The sequence below is a fragment of the Callorhinus ursinus genome, unplaced genomic scaffold (genome assembly GCF_003265705.2).
Source record: "Callorhinus ursinus isolate GAN/ISIS: 27379988/994484 unplaced genomic scaffold, GSC_fseal_2.0 scaffold17, whole genome shotgun sequence".
Classification (NCBI taxonomy): Eukaryota; Metazoa; Chordata; class Mammalia; order Carnivora; family Otariidae; genus Callorhinus; species Callorhinus ursinus.
Window position 1 is genome coordinate 201,585 of NW_027397079.1, and position 27,702 is coordinate 229,286.

At 44.2% G+C, this 27,702-nt stretch overlaps 1 protein-coding gene and 1 long non-coding RNA gene across 4 annotated transcripts; one reads left to right on the top strand and one right to left on the bottom strand.

Moving 5' to 3' along the window:
• The first annotated feature begins 97 nt into the window (after window positions 1-97).
• On the top strand, window positions 98-16,835 carry ZNF596 (zinc finger protein 596). Of its 2 annotated transcripts, none has more exons than XM_025886032.1 (6): window positions 98-146; window positions 10,749-10,831; window positions 12,457-12,583; window positions 13,443-13,538; window positions 13,993-14,075; window positions 14,530-16,835. In XM_025886032.1, the coding sequence occupies exons 2-6, from the start codon at window positions 10,820-10,822 to the stop codon at window positions 15,775-15,777; spliced, it is 1,566 nt and encodes a 521-aa protein (XP_025741817.1). In that variant the 5' UTR covers window positions 98-146; window positions 10,749-10,819; the 3' UTR covers window positions 15,778-16,835. The 2 variants fall into 2 exon arrangements, with proteins under 2 accessions (XP_025741817.1, XP_025741818.1); XM_025886033.1 differs by having other exon boundaries at window positions 14,533-16,835.
• A 125-nt stretch (window positions 16,836-16,960) lies between these two features.
• LOC112834598 (uncharacterized) lies at window positions 16,961-26,958 on the bottom strand. Of its 2 annotated transcripts, none has more exons than XR_012381112.1 (3): window positions 26,792-26,958; window positions 24,260-24,366; window positions 16,961-20,417 (listed from the first exon to the last, which is right to left on the bottom strand). It is a non-coding gene; the product is annotated as an uncharacterized lncRNA (long non-coding RNA). The 2 variants fall into 2 exon arrangements; XR_012381111.1 differs by having other exon boundaries at window positions 26,740-26,958.
• Window positions 26,959-27,702: the final 744 nt, after the last annotated feature.

The following is a 27,702-nucleotide window of genomic DNA, read 5'->3' on the forward strand; positions in this document are numbered from 1 at the left end:
CCCGAACCGGCCCCGCCCCACGTTGATCACACTCTCGCACGGCCCCGCCCCACGTTGCCCTCTCCCCTCCCGGACAAAGGCCCCGCCCTCCACGTAATTTCCTACTAACCCGGAAGGGGATTTCCGGAAGCGAAGGTCCTGCTCTGGTAAGTGAATTCTGGTCTTGGAGGTTTAAACCCGGGCTCCTCAGCCCGTTCCTGGCTCCATTCTCCACGCCCGGGGTTCGCGGATTCCTGCGGGCGTCCTGGGCCCCGCAGCCGCCCGTCAGACCCGCGGCGAGTTCGGGGTTGCCCTGAGATGCTCAGGGCGCCGGTCCCTCGGCTCCCTGGTCCAGTAGACCGAGTCTGTTTCCGGTCGAAGTCGCCCCGAGCCCTTCCACAGAACCCAGTCCTCTCCTGAGACTCTGCCGCCGCCGTCGCCCTCCCGCGGCCGGGGGCACCGTCGCCGCCTCGGGGAGGCCCGTGAGCCCCGGACTGAGGGAAGAGAGCGAGCCCGGCCAGGGGCACGCCGTGTCCTTGCGCCGCAGACCCGCTCCCCGGGCTGTGTGTGACGGTGTGCTCGCGTGACCGGTCCCGCGGGAAGGGAGCGCCTCTGTCCCGGGGAGTGTCGCGGTGTGTCGGGAGCATGAGGAGAAGACGAGGAGAGGGGACCAAGAAGGGACGGCGAGGGCGGAACGGCGAGTTACGCGGAGGATGGGAGGTGGGTGGTTACGGAGGACTTTGAGGAAGCCGCGAAAGTGAGGAGGAAGGCGGCCTGGGGAAGGCGGACCAGCACGGGGATGGGGACCATACGTGAGACCCTGACCTCCACTGGCGGCGGGCGATGGAAGGGGACACTGCAGACGCTTTAGATATGTTTTTAAGGCTCTAAATTGCTTCCCCTATTAAATTAATTAAGTCACATTCAGACGATGAGTCCACAGTGCTTTCCCTGTATCATAAAGTGCACGTGTCTGTCGATTAGTAAATAACGTTACACTGTTTCTGCGTGCAGTTGTTGGATATATTGATGATTGTTGTCTTCGCATTCAAAACCGGGTTTATTTTAAACAGGTAGTCTAATATCCAACACCTTTTTTCTTCTATGTAGTTTTTAAAAAGATTTTATTTATTTAGAGCTCCCATGAGCAGCGGGAAGAGCAGAGGTCAGAGGGAGAAGCAGGCTCCCCGCGGGGCGGGGAACCCGATGCCGGATTCGGTCCCACGACCCTGGGATCATGACCTGAGCCGAAGGCAGACGCCCAACCGACTGAGCCACCCAGGCGCCCCGCTTATGTGATTTTTTTTTTTTTAAGATTTTATTTATTTGACAGAGAGAGACACAGCGAGAGCAGGAACACAAGCAGGGGGAGTGGGAGAGGGAGAAGCAGGCTTCCCGCCGAGCAGGGAGCCCGATGCGGGGCTCGATCCCAGGACCCCGGGATCATGACCTGAGCCGAAGGCAGATGCTAAACGACTGAGCCACCCAGGTGCCCCGTGATCTTTTAATTACATGATCTGAGAGCTAAAGTTTCCAACTCAGTATATGATTTGTTCAAATCTCTTTTTTTAAAACAAAAAACAAAAATTGTAGGATGGGCTGCATCATTCTGGAACTTTGTTCTAACACGTCTCATCTGATCATAATAAATACATTGCTCAAAGGTACTTCCATACTTGCCCTTGTATGTTTTCCCATGCCAATAATTAGGTCTTCTTAACAATACATTTTCTGATGTATTGATGTGATGTTCTGGAAAAAAAGAGAAATTAAAAGCTTTTAATCAGTGTGAGTAAAACCATGAAATAGAGAAGTTGCTCTTGCTCAGGAGGATGGAATGTGGGCTGGAATCTTCAGGGGCAGGGATGAGAAGGGCAAGACTTGCCCTTCTGACTGACTACTGGCTGCAAGCCAACGCATGCACAAGGCCAGTGATGGTTTACCCTCCACTAGCCTCTCCTCTCATCTCTACCTGGCCCAGAACACACACACAAGAGCACAAGGCGGTTGGGAAGGGAAGACCAAGAATTTTAAAATAAGCACAGAACAGGTATATCTCTTGGCAAACCTTGGTTCTGCGATGGGTGTTCCTGGGTGGGAGAGAGCCTGGGAGCTCAGAGACAGGAGAGGACAGCTCCACATCCTCCCTTGGTGATCCTGTGTTCAGCCTATACTGCAAGAGACTGCAAGGATTGTGACTTGAAAGGGAGGGTCACACAGACTCCTGTTCCTCCGAATGCCAGGTGACAGGTGGGCTTCACCAGGGTTCAGGGGTGTTGAGAAGCGCAGGGCAGACACTTGTTCCTCTCCATCTGCAACTTTATCATCCCTGTTCCCTGGTGCTTTAGTAGACTGCAGAGGACCACCTATTCTGCATGCTGATTTCCAACCCCCATGAGTGTTGGAGCCCAGGAATGGGACAAGTTATTCAAAGACCTGAATGGCCCATTTTCCAAACTAAGAAGTAACATCTCAAGACTGGTCTTGCCTGAGAGTTGCTCAGAGTAGGAGCAGGATGATGATGATGCCTCTTTCTTTGGAAAGAGTTCACTTATCTGTTGATTATTCTCCCTTCTTCCTGAATTGCTGTTTTTAGGACATACTAATCTCTGACTCCCAGGTACCCTGCCTGACACATTTCCTCACCCACTCATGGCTTTCCCTCCGTACTCTCCTGACTCCAGCCAATTCCATCTCTCTGTGACTAATCGACATGGAACTTGTGAGGTGGCTCCATTTAGGGGATCTTCATGAGAACTGCTTCATGCCCAGATACTGATTAGAGACAAGGACTGGGCACCATGGTATCAGTGAGGTTTGCCAGTTGGTATTGTATAAGGACCAAATCTGGATGTACCGTTAGCTCTTTACACACCAGGATTAAAGTGAATTAATCTCAAGAATACTGGAAAAATCCTGGAAAAGAATACCAATAAGGGGAAATGTGTACCTGATTGTATAATGTATTTGAAGCTTAACAAAGTGAATGTGTGCATTTGAGCTACGCCTGGGTGGCTCAGTTGGTTAAGCGACTGCCTTCGGCTCAGGTCATGATCCTAGAGTCCTGGGATCGAGTCCCACGTCGGGCTCCTTGCTTGGCAGAGAGTCTGCTTCTCCCTCTGACCCTCTTCCCTATCGGGCTCTCTGTCTCTCATTCTCTCTCTCTCAAATAAATAAATAAAATCCCTAAAAAAATAAATAAATAAAAAATAAAATCAACCTAAATATATAACATAAAAAGGATTTTAAAATTGTTCACAGCACATCGATCCCAACGCGCCATTACTGTTAACGGATCAGCAAAGAGTCGATTCCTCTGCAAGTTTCTGAGGGTTCCTACAGTCTGGGTAATGTTGGGCCAAGAGATGGCACCTTTCATGTTGTGATAGGTTCTGGCCTGATGGCCCCCCAGAATTGCAAAGTAATCTTTATCCATGACCAACTCCCGAGGTTGCCCCCCTGCAAAAGCCAGGAATTCGTTATGTATATACATACGTGTAGATTTGGATGAAATGACAACTCTATTTCCATTTTACTAATTACTTAAGAGACCGAATATATTTTACTTTTATAGAGATATTAATGTTTTTCTAATTCATTTCTCATGTGCATTTACATACTATTTTTTATTTTGTAGTTTAATCATATATAGGGGCTCCCGGGTGGCTCAGTTGTTAAGCGTCTGCCTTCGGCTTGGGTCATGATCCCCGAGTCCTGGGATCAAGCCCCACGTTGGGCTCCCTGCTCCGCGGGAAGCCTGCTTCTTCCCTCTCCCACTCCCCCTGCTTGTGTTCCCTCTCTCGCTGTGTCTCTCACTGTCAAATAAATAAACAAAATCTTTAAAAGAAAAATGATATATACACAGACACATACTTTGTTCTTATAATGAAACCACAATCCTTTCTTCATGCCCTTTGCTTTTCATTTTTCCTGTGGAAGGCATCACCTATTTCACATTAAAAAATACTTTATTCCATTTATTTCTAATATTGTATCATTGAATATTGTTTTTTAAGTACTTAACTTCAATTGTGTTAAAGCTTCAGATAATGTATCTTCAGAGGTAATTTGACCTACCTTCATTTTTTTTTCTGTTCCAAATTGTTTTGGCTATATTGTCACTCAAAATCAAAATTGACACAAAATTGACTTTTAAGGTAATTCTCAGTTTTTATGTGCAATACCACGTTACTTTTTTTTTTAATATTTTATTTATTTACTTGTCAGAGAGACAGAGAGAGAGAGCACAAGCAGGGGGAGGGGCAGAGGCAGAGGGAGAAGCAGGCTCCCCGCTGAGCAAGGAGCCTGATGTGGGACTCCATCGCAGGACCCCAGAGCATGACCTCGGTGAAGGCAGACACTTAACCGACTGAGCCACCCAGGTGTCCCACCGCGTGTTACTTTTAAATTTGGATTACACCAAATTTCTATAGTCACTGAGGTTTTTATGTCACGGTGTCCTTTAGTTTAAGAATCGGTTTGGTAGGCTTTACTCCTGTCATTTTGTGTCCTCAAAAAGTTCTTACAACATTTTTACATGGGTATACAAAATGATTTCAAATGGGAGCCATAATATTTTGCTGTTGTAATAGACTTTTTTTTAATGTGTTTGCTTAGTTTTTAAATTACTGTAACTAAACAGAAAATATTGATTTCAGTATATTAAGCATAGATCTGTCCACTTCTGAAAATATTTGTATTAGGTATGATCATTAAGGATTCTTCTGTTCTTTGGAATTTGAAGTCATCTCTTCTGGGAATAGCTGCGGTTCCAGCTCCTTGACTCTGTGTTTGTGTTTCCGTTTCCTGTCTGTTTCTCTTTGTCCTGACTCAAGCGTCCTGGGCAGTGGTGAGTGGCAACAACCGAGGCCAGCCCCCTCTTCTCAGCCTTAACTTGAGTGGGACTGCTCCTTTGCTGCTGAATATGTTTGCTGAGGTTTCCTTGATTAACAAGAAGTATCCCCCACTAGTTGACATGAATTTTAAAGATTCTCAATTATTTTGGGGGCGCCTGTGTGGCTCAGTTGGTTAGGCGACTGCCTTCAGCTCAGGTCATGGTCCCAGGGTCCTGGGATCGAGCTCTGCATCGGGCTCCCTGTTCAGTGGGAAGCCTGCTTCTCCCTCTCCCACTTCCCCTGCTTGTGTTCCCTCTCTCTGTCTCTCTCTGTCAATTAAGTAAATAAAAATCTTTTAAAAAAATAAAAAGATTCTCAATTATTTTGAAAGGTCAAATGTTTTTATAAGGATCTGTTGATGTGATCTAATTATTGCGGTATTTAAAATTATTTAAGGGACACCTGGGTGGCTTAGTCAGTTAAGCATCTGCCTTCAGCCCAGGTCATGATTCCAGCATCCTGGGATCAAGTCCCACGTGGGGCTCCCTGCTCAGCCAGGAGTCTGCTTCTCCCTCTCCCTCTGTGATCTCACTCCTCTCAAATAAATAAATAAAATCTTTAAAAAAAATAAAATAATTTAGTGAAGATTGTTTTCCAAGATTGAATCTCTCATTATTGCACTAAACTAACTTGACAAGTTGTGTAAGTGCTTTAACATACTGAGAGAAATCACAAATCCATTTTACAGATGGAATGTGATATACATAAATTATATATTAAAATTGGCTAATCACATTCATTGTTCTTTGTGAATGAGTATTCACAACATTTTCTTGGAAATTAATCCATTTATCCTACATACACAGTAAGAATAGAATTCCTGTTTTTCTTACATTTTTTTAAAGATTTTATTTATTTATTTGACAGAGAGAGAGATCACAAGTAGGCAGACAGGCAGGCAGAGGGAGAGGGAGAAGCAGGCTCCCCACTAAGCACAGAGCCCGATGCAGGACTTGATCCCAGTGGGGATCATGACCTGAGCCAAAGGCAGACGCTTAACCGACTGAGCCACCCAGGTGCCTCTTTTACATCTTAAATTACTGCTTTTAAATGAATATGTGGTCTGTTTTATTTGCCAGCGTTATTTTTTTCATAAGTCCTTGGTAATTGCTTGATTTCACTGTGCAAACTTCTATTGATTTCTGTCAAATCTGTTTTTTCATTTCATTCTTTTTTTTTAAGATTTTATTTATTTATTTATTTGAGAGAGGGAATGAGATAGAGCATGAAAGGGGGGAGGGTCAGAGGGAGAAGCAGACTCCCCGCTGAGCAGGGAGCCCGATGTGGGACTAGATCCTGGGACTCCAGGATCATGACCTGAGCCGAAGGCAGTCGTCCAACCGACTGAGCCACCCAGGCGCCCTCATTTCATTCTTTAAAATTTATTTACTCCTTTTATTCTTCTAACTTTTATAAATATATGCTTTATTTGTAAACATTTGAAAACTCAAAAGTCTTGTTTCCTTTTTCCTTTTCTTGGTTTATAAATGTTTATAAGCTCACTGAAAGTTTTGGCTGTAACTCTTTTTTTTTAAGATTTTATTTATTTATTTGCGAATGAGAGATAGAGAGCACGAGAGGGAAGAGGGTCAGAGGGAGAAGCAGACTCCTTGCTCAGCGGGGAGCCTGACACGGGACTCAATCCCAGAACTCCAGGATCATGACCTGAGCCGAAGGCAGTCGCTTAACCAACTGAGCCACCCAGGCGCCCTAGTTTTGGCCTTAATTCTTATCCAGAGACTTAAAACTTGGAGCAGTTCTTGGTACAGACTTCTTTTCACTGTGCCGAAGCCAAGTACAAAGTTTACTCTAATAAAATACCTTTAGGTTATATAGTAACATAGTATTGAAACTTAATATGTATGTCTTTATTGTATTTTAAATGCATTGAGAGGGGAAAATATCTTTTTTTTAAGATTTCATTTATTTGAGAGAGAGCACGAGCAGGGCTATGAGGGGGCAGAGGGAGAAGCAGACTCCCCACTGAGCAGGGAGCCTGATTCAGGACTCGATCCCGGGACGCTGAGATCATGGCCCAAGCCAAAGGCAGATGCTTAACCGACTGAGCCACCCAGGTGACCTAAAAATATTTTTTTAAGTGCATGCACAGCCCGACATAATTAGCACAAAGTCTGACTCATAGGGTTCAGTAACTGATAAATTTTAAAATTCATTATTCTGTTGATACTTCCTTTTCTTTTGCTCTCATATGCTTCCACCTGCCCCACCAGTTTCACTATCAATACCCTCTGCCAGACAAATATATTATTCTTAAAGTTAATCAAACCTTTGTTTTACTGCATTCTTCAGCAAGACTCATTTACAGACACAAATCTATTTGTTTCTTGCTTTCAGTTCTCCAGTGGATTCCTATTAGCTTTAAAAATTAAAGGGCCACCTGGGTGGTTCAGTCAGTTAAGTGTTTGCCTTCAGCTGAGGTCATGATCCTCAGGGTCCTGGGTTCAAGTCCCACATTGGGCTCCCTGCTCAGCAGAGAGTCCACTTCTCCCTCTCCCTCTGCCCCTCCCCATGTTCATTCTCTCTCATGCACACTCTCTCTGTGTCTCAAATAAATAAATAAAATTTTTTTTAAATTAAAAGACCAGTCCAATTACAATGACCTTTGATCCCTGAAATCTGCTTGTTTGCCTCCATCTCAGGTTCATCCCATAACTCAACTACCTTCCGGTGTGTCCTCGCTTCCTGGGGCACAGCAGGTTCTGCAGTGTGTCTACAGTGTTACACTTGCTCCCTCATTGGGGGGGCGGCCTGAACCTATTTCTATCTTTGCTAAACTTTCTCATGCTTTCCCAACTAAATTTTAAGGTGTCAGATAAATTATGTGTGCATTTTAATAGTGTTTCCCCACCTCCACAAATGAAATGCTTTAGTATTTTCACAGAGAATATTCTTGTCATTATTTCTTTAATCTCTTCTAAACTAGACTTAACTCCACAAGGATGATCTTTCCATGTAATTTCACTGTCTGGTACAGTCTTTGTTCTGAGTTGACTTGGAACATTTATTAATGAAAAAAGGAGATCATCACTTATTCTCAAGTACAAATGTTGCAGTAAATAGGTTAAAAAAAGACATAGAACACATCAAAGAGAGCGCCTGTGTGGCTCAGTGGGTTAAGCGTCTGCCTTCAGCTCAGGTCATGATCCCAGAGTTGTGGGATCGAGCCCCACATCGGGCTCTGTGCTCAGCGGGGAGCCTGCTTCTCCCTCTCCCTCTGCCCCTTCCCCTGCTTGTGCTCTCTCTCTCTCTCAAATAAATAAAATCTTAGAAGGAAAGAACACATCAAAGATACATGAAAATCAAAAGTTCATCAACTAATGGTTTACTACTAAAATAATACATACTAAAGATCTTTTACTGTCAGAAGATTAAAATGTTAAAATGACAAAGCATTCCTTATGGCATCCTACCTAAAAGGAAAATATATTACATGATTTTTCTTCAGAAACAATATATTCTATAAAAAAAGTCTTTTAAGATTTTAGAATTTTTATTCTTTTACCATCAATTTAAAACATACACTATTTAGAGATAAAAGTAGAAATTCCATGGTTGTCAGAAGGTGAGGGTGGGGAGAGGAATGGGAACTGGTTTAGAAGATGGAGTTCTGGAGATAGATGGTGGTGATAATTGCACAACATTATGAATGTCTTAACATCATTGCACTATACACTTAAAAATGATTGGGGTGGGGGGCGACCGCTGGCTCAGTCAGTGGAGCGTGTGAGTCTTGATCTCAGGGTTGTAAGTTCAAGCCCCACATTGGGTGTAGAAATTACTTAAAAAATAAAATTTAAAAAAAAGATTAGGATGGTAAATGTTATATTGTGTGTATTTTGCCACAATAAAATAAAATGGAAAAATATCCTATTTATAGTAAAATCAATGCTTACAGTGATCATTCACTCTAGAAATCATCTGTTAAAAAGAAAAAGAATCTGTCAAGTTATTAATTCATTTACTTAGGAAAAAAATCTCATTTTTTGGAAAGTGAGGGGAGAAATCAGAATGTGTGAGTTCAGAAGCATGGAGGTTTGAAGTATTTAAGGAGCATCGAAGATTTATTAGTTACCAAACAAGAATGGTGTTGCCAGATACATTTGGAAGCTACTACGAGTTGTGAGTTGACATACACAGGAGGGTCAGTGTCTTGGTCCTGTGTTGCCACCTACAGTCATGGAATAGGCAGGTATGTGGAGTCACCTTCTGTTGGACCCTTGATCAGCAGACATAGTAAAAAGACATAAATAACATTAGTCTGGGTAAATATCTATAGAAGTGAGTAACTGAACTAACCTGGGCAGTAAAAATGAGGAGGGCTGGAGGCTGATGTTTGGGAATTGGGGCAGTGCTGTGGTTCTCATGCAGTAGAAAACTTGGACACAGGATCTAATTCTGTGAAAAAGCAAGGACAATGGGTTGTAAAAACAGGGTGGGGCCTCTGATTGTTAATGTTAGGGGTACTGTTCCAGGTAAAATCTAGGTGTGATGTGTAACCCTTAAAATTTGAGAGTAGGAGAAAGGGAAAGGGAAATTGAAATTCTGCCTGTAACACTTTTCTAATGTGCTTCTGTGCATGTATATGCTGGTGTGCATGGGGTTTTGTCATACTACTAAAGCTTCCTGAAACTCTGATGATGGCATTTATTAAATTAATAATGAAATCATAATTAGCAGAATTCTTTTGAGGAAGAAATGAACAAATTATGTATATCTCCCAAGCACAGGATCACATTAAATAAAACTTTATCTTTTCTTGACGTGAGATACAAATGGGTAAGTTAAACCTACCTCTTTTTATGACTCATTCTTATCACTTGTCCATGAAATACATTTACTTACTATGGATGTTTTAGGGGAGGATTTACAATTTATAAATGCTTTCACAGACACACAGAGACACAAAATCAAACAATGAAATTCAGGGAAGTTGCAGCTAATGCAGATTTCAGTGCAATTTTCTAAAACTTTAGGTGGAGTAAATAAACATCCTCCTAAAATCCTTTCATTCTATAGTTTTTGGAAGTACTACCCTGTAAAGATTGTTGGACTTGACGTTGTGCTGTAACCCACATATTCCTGTAATTTCCTGACGCAGGGGATTTTAAAGGGTAAATTTGTAAGATGGGTGTCTTTGATCGCTCAAAATGAAGTAAGTCACTAAATTAATCTTACCATAAAATACATTTTTTTGAAGAGTCTTTATTCATTAGAGAGAGCAAGAGCACGAGCATGGGTAAGGGCAGAGGGAGAGGGAGGAGCAGACTCCCCCCTGAGCAGAGAGCCTGATGATGCGGGGCTTCATCCCAGGACCCCGGGATCATGACCTGAGCTGAAGTCAGACGCTCAACTGACTGAGCCACCCAGGCACCCCCATAAAATGGATTCTTAATAATCTTGTTTGGAGTGGTACTGCTGGAGACCTTCCTTGGAGGAGACAATGATGGATGATATGTGTATCCAGAGAGAGGGCTGGGACAGGGAAGAACAGGGATAGAGTGAGACACCAGAGGGCTGAGGAGGAGTTAGGGAAACTGCTAATAATACCTAAGTCTGAGAAATTTCACAATGCTTACACGTTTGGCAGGTGCCAGAAATCCTGTTTTGGAATCAGGAGGGAATTGGCTTTTCACATTCTTCCTAAATTGAGGGTACTTCTATCTTCTCTCCAAGCAACAAGAAAGCCTTAACTTTGGAGAGGTGTCCTCCCCTCCCCATTTCCTTTGGAGCACACTGCATGTTTCTGTAGGTTCTGCTGGGGATTACTTCCAGGTGAAGGAGTGGGGCTTCGTGAGGAGTGGGTATGGCAATTGTGGGCAGCTGGAGTGTCATGGTTCCTTTCTCCTTCCTCAGCTTTGCCTCCTATTGGTGAGACTGTGTATGAGTGAAAACCCAGAAGACACTTGACAACCGAGCTACTAAGAATGGACTCACAAGTGAGTAGGGAGTTATTCTTTCTACTGAAATAGCATGTCTGTTGCCATCATGTGGACATATATCTACAAGCATTTGTGTTCTAAGTACACTCAAGTTTTTCAAGGATCTGAACTTTAAGCGTTCCAAGAACTGTGGAATGGTCCTGTTTGGTCAAGGACTCATCACGTGGTAATCTCTTTCCCAATGTTATGCTAAGATATCTCAGCCTCAGTTAATGCCCTGTATTTTCTGGAGAGATGAGAGGTTTTTTTTCATATCCATCCCATGCCCTAGTTGGCACCAAAAATTCACTCATTAACCATTTTATTGACTGTAATGGGCTTACGATTCAGGTCAATGCAGGTGATAGAGATGAATAAGGAGCAAAACTTTACAGCCCAATAGGAAGGCAGATGTTCCCACATGTGAGCTCAGTCAATCCAGTATTATATGTGCTGGGGCGGTAGGTTGGGGGGGGTGCTAATTACTGAGGGAAAGTAAATGATGGTCATGCCAGAGAAGTCAATGTGGAGTCAGTCTTTTTTTTTTTCCAAATGTAAACCTCTTATAAGTTTTGACAGAATGTATTTGTACTTTTTGAAACTTATAAAAGAGAAAACTAAAATTCATTACTTCCCTTGTCCCAAATGAGGGGATTTTTTTCCCCTTCTTTGTAATTTCCCTTAGTTCAAATTTGGTAACTGGAAACAATGTATAGGGAGTACTGTTTTCTTAACTTTGAGTGTAATTCAGGAAAAGGAATATAGGAGGTAAAATAAAACCTAAGGAGCTCTGGAAATTTTTGATGAGCTGAAGAGATAAGAACAATAAAATGGCTTTAAGCATGCTTGAACAGAGAGACCAGATAAAGAAAAGCACAATGATAACTGATATGTGGAGGGCCTCAGGCAATAGAAGGGTCGGGGATAATACTATCCTTCATTATGGAAGTCTCAGAGCCTCTGGCTTGTACTCATGAACCATTTAGGCTTATACTTTATAATGAATACCTGTTATGTGAAGATAAAAGGATGTGCTGCTGATCTCATATCCTGTGTGAATTCTGTTCAGTTTTGCAGAATTATGGAGATTGCTTCAATACTCTGACAGTTATTGGATAATAAAACTAGAAGTTGTGTTTAAGAAATGTTTGCTATTGACATTTACTATGTCATTGGATCTTTAAGAACTCATAAAAGGTCATTACACCATTTCATGGATGGCAAAACTGAGGTCATATAAGGGAGTAATCTAATCAAAGTTCTTAAAAAGTGGCAGGTTATGTAATGAGTCCATAGATTTATTTGAAATTGATGGAGAATAGTGTTTTAGTTTTAAGTTTTCCAGAGAGACTTTTATACTCATGATCTGGAAGTCTTAATTACAAGTTTATTGGGAAATCCACAGGTTATATCTACATCTCATCTGGTATCTCTATAATGAAATATATGTACTTTGAATGTGTGTCTGGGTATATCTGAAAGTCCAGTGTCCAGGTGTGCACTGAAAATGAACTGAGGCCAACATCCTGTTTGAGCTCTCTGTACATGCAGCCCCCGCTTCCTTAGTGCTGTCACCTGTACCAACCTCCCCTGAATATTGGCAGAGTTAGCCCTGTCTGAAAACAACGTCCATCATCTTCTAGGAGTCAGTGACCTTTGAGGATGTAGCTGTAGACTTCACTCAGGAAGAGTGGACCCTGCTGGACAGGTCCCAGAGAAAACTCTTCAGAGATGTGATGCTGGAGAACATCAGTCACCTGGTCTCAATTGGTGAGTCTCTTAGTGTTTATTATGTATGTATATGCCCGTTCACTCATTCATTCAACAGCTGTGTGGAAAAGATTGCTCATTTCTGTGATTTCTGAAGACTCTTCTTTCTTACCCACAACTACCTCACAGCAATCTTCACATTTTACTTTTGTCATCCCACTAGAATTTCATGTCTTTCTTGCTACTCAATCTCCCACTCCAAACAGTGGTGGGAACTCATTATTTTTGAATTGGTAAGTAAATATACTGACTTTTTTTCCTGTGAGGACTGATCAGACCACAGTATTTAAAAAAAAAAACGGGCACCTGGGTGGCTCAGTCTGTTGAGTATCCGACTCTGTTTCATCTCAGGTCATGATCTCAGGGTCGTGGGATTGAGCCCTGCATCAGGCTCCATGCTCAGTGCAGAATCTGCTTAAGTTTCTCTCTCCCTCTTCCCCTCCTATCCCCCCAGTCTCTGTAAAATAAATAAATCTTTAAAAAAAAAACAAAACAGACAAATGGTTTTCCATGTAGAACCAAGATTTTTCTGGTGGAGTTGTATTATTAGATTCATTTAGGATATACTATTCAAACACTGTGAGAACTTGTATCTTCTCGCTGTGTTAAAATATTGAAGATTACACAGTTTGTCTCTGAACTTAGGCATCAACAATGATAGGTCCTTAATGTCTTTGGGAAAAGTCAAGAGTTAAACTTCTGTTCGTGAAGGACTATCCATGTTGTTTTCAACATACTCTTACCTGGGATGACTTTCAGAGGTTACCTTATTCTGTCTCATTAGTTGGCCCTATATTGAAGATCATGCAGTGTTATGGGCACAAAAGTCAAAATCCAATTATCTTTTTTCTGTGAACAGGCAGACAACTCTACAAATCAGATACAATTTCCCACTTGGAACCAGGAGAGCACCTTTCAAAAGAAGGGAGAGGTTTGCTGCAATGCCGGAGTCTAGGTGAGCTACAGTAAGAGCCTAGTCAGTGAGTAGGCCCTAAGAATCATCAAATGAAATCTAGAAAAAATAAAACAATATGAGAGGGGAAAATTTTTTCAGATATTGTCATTATACTTAACAGGTGTCAGTTTCTATTCTGTCTTTGGGAAGGTAATAGTTATGTACTTACTGGAGTTAAAATATACAAAGTGTCCCTTTCCATGATTCTCTTCTATGAAGATTTTCCCTCTCTTTTCCTCCCCAACTTACCATCTCCATCTTTTTTTTCTCATATTTCAGTCCTGAAAAGGTCAACTGTTGATGTGCTTTGTGTTTCTTCTCCTTATGGTATTCCTTAATTTGACATTCTTTCCCAACTCTGTCAGTATTTGAAACATACTCAACAAGCATTTAGTGTCTTCAGCATTTTAATTCCGTCAATGTCACTATGGCAATTTTTTCCCCATCATTTCAGATAGGGAAGATGATCTTAAAAAACAAGAAATGATATTCGTGCAACATATCTGCAAGAAGGACACAACATTAATCAGTGCAATGGTAAGCTTTAAGGGAATGAACCTGTGCTTCCAAATGATGTGGGTATTGAATAAGCAAGGAATTGGGCACAATTACCCAACCATACTTTAAGTTGAAATCAAGGGTTTTCACAGCAGGAAGTTTTGGTTAGTTTGATTTTAGGGAAGAAATTAATCTGAAGTCAAAACCATAACCTGAGGTCTTGTAAACAGATAGCTGCATGATCATGACTTACATACCTAAAATTTGAAACATAATAATGTCTTTAATCAGATATCTCTGCATTTGGAATGCTACAAAAAAGAAAATCTCTATGCTTGCTGGAGAGGAATACCCCCTGTTTATGTAACTAATCTTGAGACAATGTTGTAGGACTCTATCACTGAATGATGACTGTAGAATTTATATGTAGATGAAGGAAGGAAGGAATAAATGTGAGGGAATTTTTAACAGTCTCTTATTTCCTTTCAAAAAGCAGAGATCTCACACTCAAGAGGATACTTTTGAATACAATGATTTCGGAGAAAATTTTACTGAAATACTAACATGGACTCAATATGTGGTACCTAAAATGGGAAAGAATCCCTATATCAGCAAAGAATGTGGAAAAGACAGCGGTTATTTGACATCTTTTAATACACATAAGCAGAGTCACACTACAAGTAAATCATACGAATGTCATCAACGTGGGAATGCCTTTATTCAAAGCTCTGCCCGTAGACAAACCAATAATACTCAAAATGGAGAGAAAACATTTGAATGTCATGAATGTGGGAAAGCCTTCGGAAAAAGTTCCAACCTTAGGCGACATGAGATGATTCACACTGGAGTGAAACCACATGGATGCCATCTGTGTGGGAAAGCCTTCACTCATTGCTCTGACCTTAGGAAGCATGAGAGAACGCACACGGGAGAGAAATCATATGGATGCCATCTATGTGGGAAAGCCTTCAGTAAGAGTTATAACCTTAGGCGACACGAGATGATTCACACCAGGAAAAAACCCCATGGATGCCATCTATGTGGGAAAGCCTTCACCCACTGTTCTGACCTTAACAAACATGAAAGAACTCACTTTGGAGAGAAACCATATGGGTGCCATCTATGCGGGAAGACATTCAGTAAAACTTCTTACCTTAGACAACATGAGCGAACTCATAATGGAGAGAAACCATATGAGTGTCATCTGTGTGGGAAGGCGTTCACTCACTGTTCTCACCTGAGAAAACATGAGAGAACTCACACTGGAGAGAAACCATACGAATGTCATCTGTGTGGGAAAGCTTTCACTGAATCTTCTGTCCTTAGACGACACGAGAGAACCCACACTGGAGAGAAACCGTATGAATGTCATCTCTGTTGGAAAGCCTTTACTGATTCTTCTGTCCTTAAACGACATGAGAGAACTCACACTGGAGAGAAACCGTATGAATGTCACCTATGTGGGAAAGCTTTCAATCACTCTTCTGTCCTTAGACGACATGAGAGAACCCATACCGGTGAGAAACCATATGAATGCAATGTATGTGGCAAAGCCTTCAATAGAAGCTATAACTTCAGACTGCATAAGAGAATCCACACTGGAGAGAAACCATATAAATGTTTTGTATGCGGGAAAGCCTTCAGTAAATATTTTAACCTTAGACAACACGAGAAAATACATGTTAAGGTAATAAATGTGGAAGACTCACCACCTATAGCTTCAAACTACAAACACTCTTGAGGGCTCAAATACTCAAGAAACACCATATTTATAATCATTGTGGGAGAGCATTTATTCATCCTTATTACTTCATTCAACTGAAGGTAATCCAAAGTGGAGAGAATCCGTATGTGGGTCATCTATATGACAAAACCTTTAGATAATGGACTGACATGGAAGGATGTAAATGAAGTGAGTGAGGAAGAATTTTCATCCACAGTTCCGTCAAACAAAATGGAGAAGTTACATGTCAGAGAAAATATGTCTGTAATCAGTGCAGAAATACTTTGATTTATCCTTTTGTGCAGGGGAGTCTAGATCTGTAATCACTATGCACTCATTCAATTTAGCAACTCATTTGGCATGCAGAAGAAATCTGCTAAAACAAGAAGTAACTGGGGAAAAAAATCATTACTAGGAAGACAAGAGAATTTTGTTGCCAAAGGGTTGTGTTCAGTGAGAACTAGGACATGAAAGAGACTGAGGATATTTGGAGTATCCTATTTCCAGGATGCCTGACACACTCACGCTAACATCTGTAGTGACAAAGCACTGCCTTAGCAGCAAAAACCACAGTTTGGCACAGCTGAAAGCTGAAGCAGACAATCCAACTTTGCCCATATCCCTGACACACCAGCCACGAATGCATGTACCACCCAAGTGAGGAGACCTGTGTGTCCCAGTTCCCCCCACAGGCAAATGCAGAAAGCCAGGAGACCAGCTTACAGGCCAAGTCATTGGTCCTCACTCACTTGAGTGTGACTGGTCCTCATTCACACGTGGCAAGAAAGAGAATGCAGATGCTTATAATTAATTTATAACATTATGAGTGAGTATGCAATGCCCTTGTCAATCCCCACTTTATCTCTGCCCTTTGGTTTGAAGATATTATTGATGTGTCCTCACACTAATTTGTTTTCTATGTGTAAAGTCTTAAACTCACCCATTAATGTCACCAATAGGACATAGTTTCCCAAACCTAGAACTATTGAATTTCTCCATCTTCTCATGTTTCTTATAACTTCTATTTTGTGTAGTAATATTATAAATTTTCCTCCTAACTCCAATCTAAAGATAGATGTGGATTTGTGCATTGTGTCTTTTTTTTCCCATCATCTTTCCTGCTGCTTTACAAAAATGGTTTTGTATTTTTTAATTTTTTAATTTCACACATTGTTTTGAAAAAAAGGGAGACTGAAGTTGATATGGTTTTACCCAGACAAGTTTATTTTTCTCTTAGAGTGAGGAAACATCACTTCTTCCATCCAGGAGTTGGAATAGACTCAGGCTAGGTGGCAGCTTTGATTTCATTCAGACATTCATGTCTTTCAGGTCATTCCTCTAGACTTATTGAAGACACCTTCCAAAGTAGTATAAACTGCGAAGACAAAACGCGTTCTTTTTCTCTTTATCCACACCTAAAAACCTATGGGGAAAAGAATCCCAGTACTGGAGATTCTCTATATTTCAATCAGCCTGTGTCAGTCCACATGTTTATATATCCATCTACTTGTTATTTCCTCATAGTGATTTTGCCCATGATTTTCACTGTCTATATGAAGCAAATTCCCCCAGGTGTGGAAATCAGATGGTCTCTTCCTGGTTCTTAGAGTCCTCTCTGGTTTCACAAATCTCTGAATCTAAAACATCTAATTTCCTGTTGTCTGTCTTGTCTCTACTCAACATCTTACCTGGAAGCAGAAGCCTCAATATTTCGCTTGAACAGATTTCCAGCTGATTTTGTTCTCAGTCAAGAAAAGCTGCCTATTTCTCTGGACTGTCCTTCCGTGGTGTTCATTCCCAGATGCTTCAGTAGAAAAAGCCAGTATGAATATGAAAATCACATCACCGAGCTTCCCTTTTCTCAGACTGTATCACGTCATCTGAACAGGCTACACCTCAGTGCCTCTGTGCAGTTGCTTGTGTACTTTAGTTTCACTGCTGTCACTGGTTAGTTGGTCCAGTACAAGCTACTCAGGGCCAAAACGGAAATAATTCACCTGGAGACATTTTAAACCAAAGAATGATTCATCTCTATTTTTAATGCATTTGTCAGAATTTTGAAAATAGTAACTATTTATATTCTCCAGTTTACAAGTTGGAATCACATTAAAACTTTGATACTTTCTCATGGGCTTAATTATCTACACTTCCCTAACTTAATTTCTTGGTACTGTGTTCGTATCAAACACCCATAGGTCAGCCATACAAACCAGTTGTGCTGGGTTCTGATGGAGGTCAGCATACATTTCATTCCTGTGCCAAATGCCTGGCCTTCTCAGCCCTGGGCTTCCATGCTGATGTCCAAGGGTGAAATACCCTATTTTCGAAGCACACACGGGCACAGCCAGGTTTTCCTTTGAGGACTGTGTCAGCAATTGTGTGTGGGGGCAGAGGGCACATGGTGATTATATGACCTGTATACAGTCATGTTTCCTTGTTTCTGTGACTTTAGAAAGCATAGGTCATTATGGTGTCTGAGAGTATGTGATCAATGTGGAAGGTACACAGGTGACTGTCAGAACACAGACACATGTTACCAGATCTCATCTGCGCACATGCACGTGTCAGGGTTTGCATGTGTTGAGGGTGTTGTGTCCAGTGTGGGATCAGTGTGTGTGATGACTGTCTTAGAGGGCACACGAGGTAGAAAGCACCAGCTCAGCAGTTCAGTAAAGACTCACAGAGCACACCCACAGGGGAGCCTGGGAAAAGTGAAACCAGCATTGTGGGGTCAGGCCTGTGGGACTTGCAGGGGCTCTGGAGAAGGGAAGACTAGAATCCAGGGTCTGAACAGTTCAGAGATGTGGGAGCTGTGGGCACCAGGGATGGGGGCTCTGAGTGAGAGTGTTAAGTTTGGGCAGAAGGTTGAGGAGTGAGTTATAGAGCTATGTGGTGGAGAGCCTATAGGTTGGGGGATCAAGGATTCTAAATTCTCCACCAGGGGGAAGGACCAAAGCTACTTTGAAGCAAAACCCCAAAGCAAAAATGTGAAGTGATACATACTGGTGGAGGAAGGGGCAGGTGCAGAAACAGCTGAATAGGGTAGGTGGGGCATGGACTGCTCACACTGGCTCCCTGTTTCTCAAGGCCCAGCACCATCTCACCGAAGCCTCACTGCCCCTGCCCCTTCCTGGGGGAAGCCCCTCTTTGACCAACACTACCTGCCCTATAGCTTCCTGCTGAGCTAGAAGCAGATTTGCTGGAGCAAAAGTACCACCCAAGTGGACCAGGTGCTCCTGTCTTCGAGACTCAAATCCTGCATTCGCTGGCACCTCTCCTCCCCACCCATTCTTCACACCTGGTTGCAGGAGTCCCAGCAGATAGCACAGTCCACGCACCTGCCCATACCATCAGCAGGGAGACCCCCTGAGAGGCTCAGGACACTGGCTGTTCTGCCACCAGGTCTCACTCACTTTGTTTCTAGTTAAAACGGATGGGAAGCTATCCCTGTTTGGACTTTCTGCCTTTGGATTCTTCACTGTCTCCTGTCCCAACGCTATGACAAGTCACAATTAGGGAAGTGGATTATTGCCTTTCACCATCAATCCTGTTGGCCCTCCAGACCATCCCCCAGGTGCCGTGCCATTCCCGGTCCTAGCATTCTGCAGACCCCAGTCCTCTCCTGAGACCCCTCTTCTGTTCTCCTGGGAGCTGCGCCCTGCTGTTTCTCAGGCCCGCCCTTCAGGCTGCCTCAGGAAGGTCCCGGGGTGAGGGGGGGCCGCCGACCTCTCCTGTTCCAAATGTCACCTTCCGTGCTGTGTCTGGCACAGTATGTTTACATTCCTGGTGTGTCACTGGGAAGTGGGCTCTTCCTAGGAGGGCATCTTTAGTACGTCCGTATGGATGTCTAGTCGGGTGTGGGATACGAAGGAAAGAACACGTCAAAGAGGGAGAGCAATAAGGAAGACGGAACAAGTCAGAGAAAGTAAGGTCGAATGGGAGTAAAATAAAGGATGGGGGCAGGTGGATCCGATGGGCTCATAAAGACATAATAGCACCACAAGAAGAGTGATCTAGACAAGAATCAGTGGGGTCATCAGGGAGGGAGGACAGAACAGAAGCCTTAATAAGGGCATAGGACACAGGAAGAGCTAATTATCATGTTTTTAAAATTTTTTAAATTACTTTCCCCTCAAAATTTATTGTCACGAGGCCTCAGTGTTTTTCAGTATCATATACTGAAAATATTCTTCAGTCCTTGTTAAATAATTTTACATTATCTCAATATGTAGTTTGTAAAGACATTAGATTTTTTATATTAACTAGTAAAACCCTGTTTAACCAGCTAGTCTATTATCAGCAGTATCCTTGCTTTCTTTACGTGATCTTTTGACTCAATGAGCAGTGAGCTCAACATGACTGATAAATTGCACAGAGCCATTTCTATAGCAAACTTCTCAGGTTTTCCTGGATCTTTTACTTAAAATTTTCATGCAGTCAAACATAAAACCTTCCCTTCATGCCCTCTTTCTTGCCTTCCTGTGAAAGGGCTCCAACTGTTATTATAAAATATTACTTTCTGAGAAAACAGACTTCATCAACATGCCAGGATACTTTTCTACTGTCTTCCTCTCAAAGAACACTGATTAGACAATCATCCAGCATGAGAGGGCCTTTGTGGAAATTCGGGAGCCCAGCAGAGAAGGTCCAGCACACTGCTGGAGCAAGGAAATAAGAAGAAGTCGTCAAAGACTAGGTGCATTAAAAAGGATTAAGAGTAACAGTTTCACTTTAACTGGATCACCATTCTCCCGAAATGGCACATCCTGACCCATGTTTTCTCCCACGGGAGAAAGGGAGAGCATCTAAGTGAGTGACCTGCTCCTCTAGCCAAAGGAACCCAGGTCTTCCTGCACTCCCTTCAATACTGGGGTGTGGTGCATGACCTGGGGCGGGGAAGCCCCTGTGAAAAGAGCAGGTGGAGGTCTTACAGGGCAACGGAAGAGATGCGGATCCTACAAACTCCACTGCAGACTCCATCAGGAAGCCTGTCCATGAGCTGCCAGGGACACTGCACCTCTGAACCCCCCAGTGCTCAGTGCACATCACCCACACATCTCTCAACCTGGTGGTCAGCTACCTGAGTGCCCTCCCAACTGCGTCCAGAGTGAGCCTCGCAGGAGGCTAGAGAGCATGCAGACAACGCTGGCCCAACTCTGTGGGACTGTGCGTCAACACTAAACAGGAGCATTTAGCACCACACTAGGGAAAGCAAAAGGAAGGCTGTCAGCACCTGGCCTGGCTTTGCAGTATCAAGAGAAGGCCTATAATCAGGAATTCCACAGCTCCCAAGAGGAGACAAGAAGTGCAGAGCAGGACCATACATAGAAAAGGTGTGAGAGAGGATACAGCAAATTCAAGATTTGTTTTTTTACCAAAGTCTGGCAAGATTTATTTTTTTTAAAGATTTTATTTATTTATTTGAGAGAGAGAATGAGAGAGAGAGAGAGTACGAGAGGGGAGAGGGTCAGAGGGAGAAGCAGACTCCCTGCCGAGCAGGGAGCCCGATGCAGGACTCAATCCCGGGACTCCAGGATCATGACCTGAGCCGAAGGCAGTCGCTCAACCAACCGAGCCACCCAGGCGCCCATTCTGGCAAGATTTAAAAGAACATGGGCACCTGGGTGGCTCAGTCAGTTAAGTATCCAACTCTTGATTTTGTCTCAGGTCCTGATCTCAGGGTCGTGAGATCGAGCCCCACACTGGGCTCAAAGCTCAGCAGGAAATCTGCTTGAGATTCTCTCTCCCTCTGCCCTCTGGACTTCCCGCCGCTCATGTTCTTGCTCTTTCAAATAAAATAATACATCTGTTTTGGGCGCCTGGGTGGCTCAGTCGTTAAGCGACTGCCTTCGGCTCAGGTCCTGATCCCGGGTTCCTGGGATCGAGCCCGATGCTCCTGGCTCAGCGAGGAGCCTGCTTCTCCTCTCCCTCTGCCTGCTGCTCTGCCTACTTATGCTCTCTCTCTCTCAAATAAATAAAATCTTTAAAATAATATAAATCAATCAATCAATCAATCTGTTTTAAAAGGGGCGCCCGGGTGGCTCAGTCGTTAAGCATCTGCCTTCAGCTCAGGTCATGATCCCGGGGTCCTGGGATCCGAGCCCCGCGTTGGGCTCCCTACTCCGTGGGAAGCCTGCTTCTCCCTCTCCCTCTGCCCCTCCCTCAGGGATGGAGGACAGAACAGAAGCCTTAACTTTTAAAAACGTGGTAATTAGGACATTGGCTCTTCCTTTGTGCCCTACACCCATGCTTGTGTGCTCTCTCTCTCTCGGACAAATGAATAAAATCTTTAAAAAAATAATAATAAAATAAGCATATAATGTAGTTATATACCCAAATTCAGAATACTGCAATCCTATTATATGGTGATACATTAACCACTTACTTCCAGTGTCAAGGTTAAAGGACAAAAGTACTGAGAATAACTATAGGTACCATAATTTTTAAAGGACACGCAATGTGAAAGGAAATAAATTGTGACATCAAAAACATAAAACATATGGGGGAGAGTAAAGGTAAGTTGCTTATCAGCTAACATTAGACTGTTATATCTAGATGACGTTTTATGAAGTCTTACGATGACCGCAAAGCAACAGTAGATACACAAAATAAAAAGACAGGAATCAAAGCACACTACAGAAACTCATCAATACACAAAGACAGTGCAGCACGAGACCTGCAGAACATCGAGAAAAGAATGAGATGGCATTAGCGAGTCCTTGTCTATAGTAATTACCTAAGACATGAGTGGATAAATTCTACAATGAAAAGGCAGAGTGGGGGTGCCTGGCTGGCTCAGTCAGCATTTGACTCTTGATCTCAGGGTTATGAGCTCCAGCCCCATATTGGAGCTTACTTAAAATTTTTAGGGGCACCTGGGTGGCTCAGTCGTTAAGTGTCTGTCTTCGGCTCAGGTCGTGATCCCAGGTCCTGGGATCGAGCCCCGCATCGGGCTCCCTGCTCGGCGGGAAGCCTGCTTCTCCCTCTCCCGCTCCCCCTGCTTGTGTTCCCTCTCTCGCTGTGTCTGTCAAATGAATAAATAAAATCTTTAAAAAAAAAAAGGCAGAGTGGGTGACTGCATTAAAAAAAATACCCAGATATACCCTACCTACAAAAGATTCGCTCCAGCTTTAAAGACACATGCAGGCCCGAAGTGGTGGGGTAGGAAAACGTATCCCAGGCCGACGGCAACCCCCAGAGAGCAGAGGTACATCAGACAAAACAGACTTCGACTCAGAAACTACAACAAGAAACAGGATCATTGCATGCTGACACAGAGGTGAGTTCATCAAGAAGATAGAACATGTGCAAGTATATCAAACGACATGATACTCACACTAAAATGAACAGAATATTTTATAATGACAGAATAAGGGAAGACTTCCAAAATAAAATTAAAAACCTGATAGCATGAAGTAAAGATTTCTATTTCACTGTATAAAGATTATAACTAAAACAGATCAAAGTGCACACACGTGTATGTATAACTGTGTGTGTGATAAAACTAGAATACAAAATATTTTGTAAAATTACTTGAAAAATGAGCCAAGTAGGAAAATTAATTTACATGGACATGTCTATAAATACAACTGTATTAATAACATTTATTCAGTAATCAGTGAAATATAAAGTTATTTTCCTTATATACATAAAAATAAAGAATGTAATATTGAGCCCTGTTTGCAGTTGAGTGAGAAGCCCACATTTTGGTGATGGTTGATGGTACCACTGCGACTCTAGGCAGGGTGTCTTGCCAGAATCTATCAAACCATGAATGCACCATACTTCACACCAGCACTCAGACTCCAACTTGCCCAGAGCACAGGAGCACACAGAGCTCTTCAGAGAAGTCACTGTGCTTAGAGGCAGCCCCTAAATGATTCTTTACAAATCCAGTAACGTAAGGTCTCTGGAATGTATGTGTTGTGAGCTATTTTTAAAACTCCTACTCTTAGACACTTAGGTTGAGTTCCTTTTTTTTAAGATTTTATTTATTTATTTGGCAGAGAGAGCACAAGCAGGGGGAGTGGCAGGCAGAGGGAGAGGGAGAAGCAGGCTCCCCGCAGAGCAGGGAGCCCGATGCAGGACTGGACCCTAGCACTGTGAGATCATGACTTGAGCTGAAGCAGATGCTTCACTGACTGAGCCACCCAGGTGCCCCTGATTTCATTTTTAAAAAGCAATTGTGGAATAAAACCCATCCCATCATGTGGATTAAATGAACGCAACCTTGATTTTCATGATCAGTTTCTGCATTCTCCCACTTTATTCCAAGTAATTAATATTTTGAGGCCAGATCCACACGGGTTCAGTTTGCTAAGGTTGGAATGCATTATAAAGTCAGGGAGATCAAGTTTTCCATTACCAATCTTATTTTCCAAGATTTTCCAGCAATTCCTGCACATTAATTAGTCCTTATTCATAGAGAATTGGCAGGGCATCCTGCTTTGGTCCCTAGGAAATCCCTGCTACCCTACCTTATTGAAACCGTAGTACTCACCCCATCTCCAAACCCTATCTGAACATGAAGTCCTTCCAACGATTCAACCCCAAATGGAAATGCTTCACGAGTTTGATGTCAGTGGTTCATGGTGAGATGGAATCTGTCTAAAGATGGAAGAGGGTTCAGAAAACACCACGAGCGACTGTGAGCAAATGTGTTAGGTAGGATACTTGAGAGCTGAACATTAGTAAGGTTTAAATCGCATTTCAGAGGGAGAGAACATAACGATCAACAGAGAATATAATTTTTCTTCTAAGAGAGAAGCATTCCTGACTCCTGCTCATCTTCCCTTCTGAGCGTCCTTCTGAGGCAAGGTCACTCTTCACTCACTCCTGAGTGTTGACACTATGCCTTTCAGGGCTTGGAATCAATACACCTTCTTGTGCCACAACCATACATATCAGGAGTCCTGTTACCTCCCACAGTAACTCCTACACTGTATCCTACGGATTGAGGTTTCTGTGATTTGTCCGGCGTAACCTTCCACCCCGACCTGCACGAACACAGACAGGCTAAACAATGACGTGTGTGAGACTCCTTCTGTGGCATGAGTGACCTCGGGAGCCTGGTCAGTGGACATTAGCTGGCTTCCAGGTCAGAACGGGCCCTTCTGGTCCGGACGCCAAGAGCTGTGAAGTCTTGCCTTACATCCCCTCCTGCTCCAGGCTGGGCTGTCCCCCCGGAACGGAATCTGGGAGGGAGGCAAACACACACAGCCTCGACTCCTTGAAGATGCAAAGACGATAACACAGAAATGCAGCTCACTGCAAACTGCACGTAGGCAAACAAACGTTTAGCTTCCGACCCCATCATGTGCCCTCTAAATACAGCCCTTGTGGGGATGGTCAGTGGGAAGTTTCAGCTGAGGGGAGGACGGAGGACGCTCTGCCCAGGCCTCTCCATCGGGACTGCAGCCCGGCTGTTTGTGTCCCCGGGGCTTCCCCAGCTGATGAGGCTGGATGTTCTAAGTACCCAAGGTGATGTAACTTTGTGTTGTTCTCCTTTACTGCTTACTCCTGCCTCATCTATGGGCAGATCTCCCTTTCCTTCTTTCGGTTTCTATTAGATTTTTATAGTATCAATGAGCGGACTATGGCTGCCGTGAATCTTTGCTTCAGAACTTGCATCGTCAATAACTTCAACATGGAGACCCAGAGTTTGGTTTTTCTGTTTCTTCAGAAAGTCTTCCTACCCTAGTGAAGCCACATGTCACTTGGCAGCAGTGGGCACGTGACTGAAATCAGACACTGAAGACACTGCTAGTACCTGCTGAGCACAGATCTCCAGGTGAACATAGAGATTTTCATTTCTCCTATTTTGGAGCTTCCCAGTGTCCCACCCTCTCCTGGTTCCTTAACCCCCTTATGCATTCTTCTTTTCCTCCCCCAAGCTCAGGACACACCACTGGGTGACCCTCTTCTTGGGAGAGACACCTACGTTCTGTGCTTAGTGTAAACAGTCTGGGTCCTCACCTCCCCAACCGCCCTGAAACCCTGTTCATGTGCGTTGGGACGGGCAAGGTCAGCAGAAGCCGCAGGATGCAACCACCCATCACAGGAACAGGCTTTCCCTTCCCAGCCCTGCCCCACAGATTGCAGGCCATATCTCATACTCCTCAGCAACTTCTCTCTCATGGTTTTAATCATAACGATCTCAAGTAGTTCTCTTTGCTCAAAGATCACATCAGACTCTCAGAAAATATGAAGTTAAGAACTAACTAGTGGCGCTGGGAATCATGAAGGATAGGCACCCACGTGAACAGCTCGATGTGATGTATTCATCCTGAACAGATGGGCTTTGTTAGAACAAAACACCCCTGTCATTCAGCCCATCCTTGAATATTCACTGAGAAAGGATAAAAGGAGCACACACTTAGTGGGACACTTCAGTTCACAGCCACAAGGTTAAAAGATCACATAAAGAAAATACATTACTAGACAAACTGCTTAAACAAAACTTTGCGGATACCAAAATAAAAAATAAAAATCACTATCCTTAATAAATGCACATTGAGAGAGTGGAAAATTATTGGGTTCCAAGAATATTTTCAGCATACAACAAAGAGCGGAAAACTACCGAGTCTTCATAATCCGTGACACTATAAACGTAGAAGATAAAAAACAAAACTATGACTCTGGTGTCTAACCCTTCAGTCACCCGCCCCTCCTCCATCACTATGCTGAGCCCCTTTCTGTCCCTTCTCCCTGCTGCTTGCCCAGGTCACTGTGCTTCACCTTCCGAGCGTGCTCCCCTACCGTCAGCCCTCTGCACCCCCTCCCCCACGTGCACACGGGCCCGTCCCCCGCTCTGCACCCCTCCCCCCGAGTGCACACGGGCCCGTCACCCCCTCCCCTGCGCCCTCCCCCGCGTGCACACGAGCCCGTCACGCCCTCTGCACCCCTCCCCCCGCGTGCACACGGGCCCGTCCTCCCTCCGCACGCCCTCCCCCGTCCCGTTCCCCCCACCCCCGCTCCCACCTCCACCAGAGGGCCTCCGGGGGAAGCGTTGCCCTGCGGAACGTAAACACACCCTGGCAGGCACAGCCCGCGGCAGGGTATCCGGACAGACGGCAGGGGGCGTCCCGGGCACGGCCGGCCTTCCCTCCCAGCTCGGGACTCTGGGGCAAGACCCGGCCGCACCCCTGCAGCGCAGCGCGGCTCCGCACCAGATGGAAGCTCACACTCGCAGGCGGGAGCGGCGCTTCGGGACAGCGCTTCCGGGGCGCGGGCCGGGGCAGGGAGACTGCCGGGCCTGACGCCGCTTCTGGTCCAGGTCCACGCAGGGTAGAAGCACAGGCAGGCCCGTTCACTCCTTTCTCCTCTCCGTGTACTTCGTTCGTTCGGAACTCGTGGAGATGATTTATGAGTTCTAGTATCTTTGGGTTCCCCCTCCTGAGGACATGAGCGCGTGACGGGATAGGGGACCCAAGTGTATGCGCTGCTTCCCGGTGCCGAGCGGGCAGCGAAGGAAACGGTCCAGAAGTAGAAAGTGGGGGATGGTGACCACAGACGCAAGGCGCGTGTGATCAAAACCCATCGGCGAATGCGACCCTCATGCCCGGGTTAGCCACAGCCTTCAGAGGGCCTGGCCCCAGGCGGGATCTCAGGTCATTTCCAAAGACAGACGTCCGTGCCCTGGGCAACAGAGTCACCCCGAACCCAGAGGGCTCTCCACCGTGTCCGTCCGGGGGGACCACCAGCTGCCGGGGTGTGCGGCGGGTTAGAGGACAGCGCGCTGAGGACCACAGCGGATCCCAGCAAGCCTGAGAGCACATGGTAAATGAAGGAACCAGCTGGTTCTCAAACACTGCCTTGCTCAGACAGGACTGACTTCTCTCAGTTAGTGACAGGGTCAGCAAAAAAGAAGGGCAGGGGGACTAACAGGTATGTCGCTGGAACCACATCTGTGTGCGCTGAGAAATGACGGTTGAGTGTAAGGGA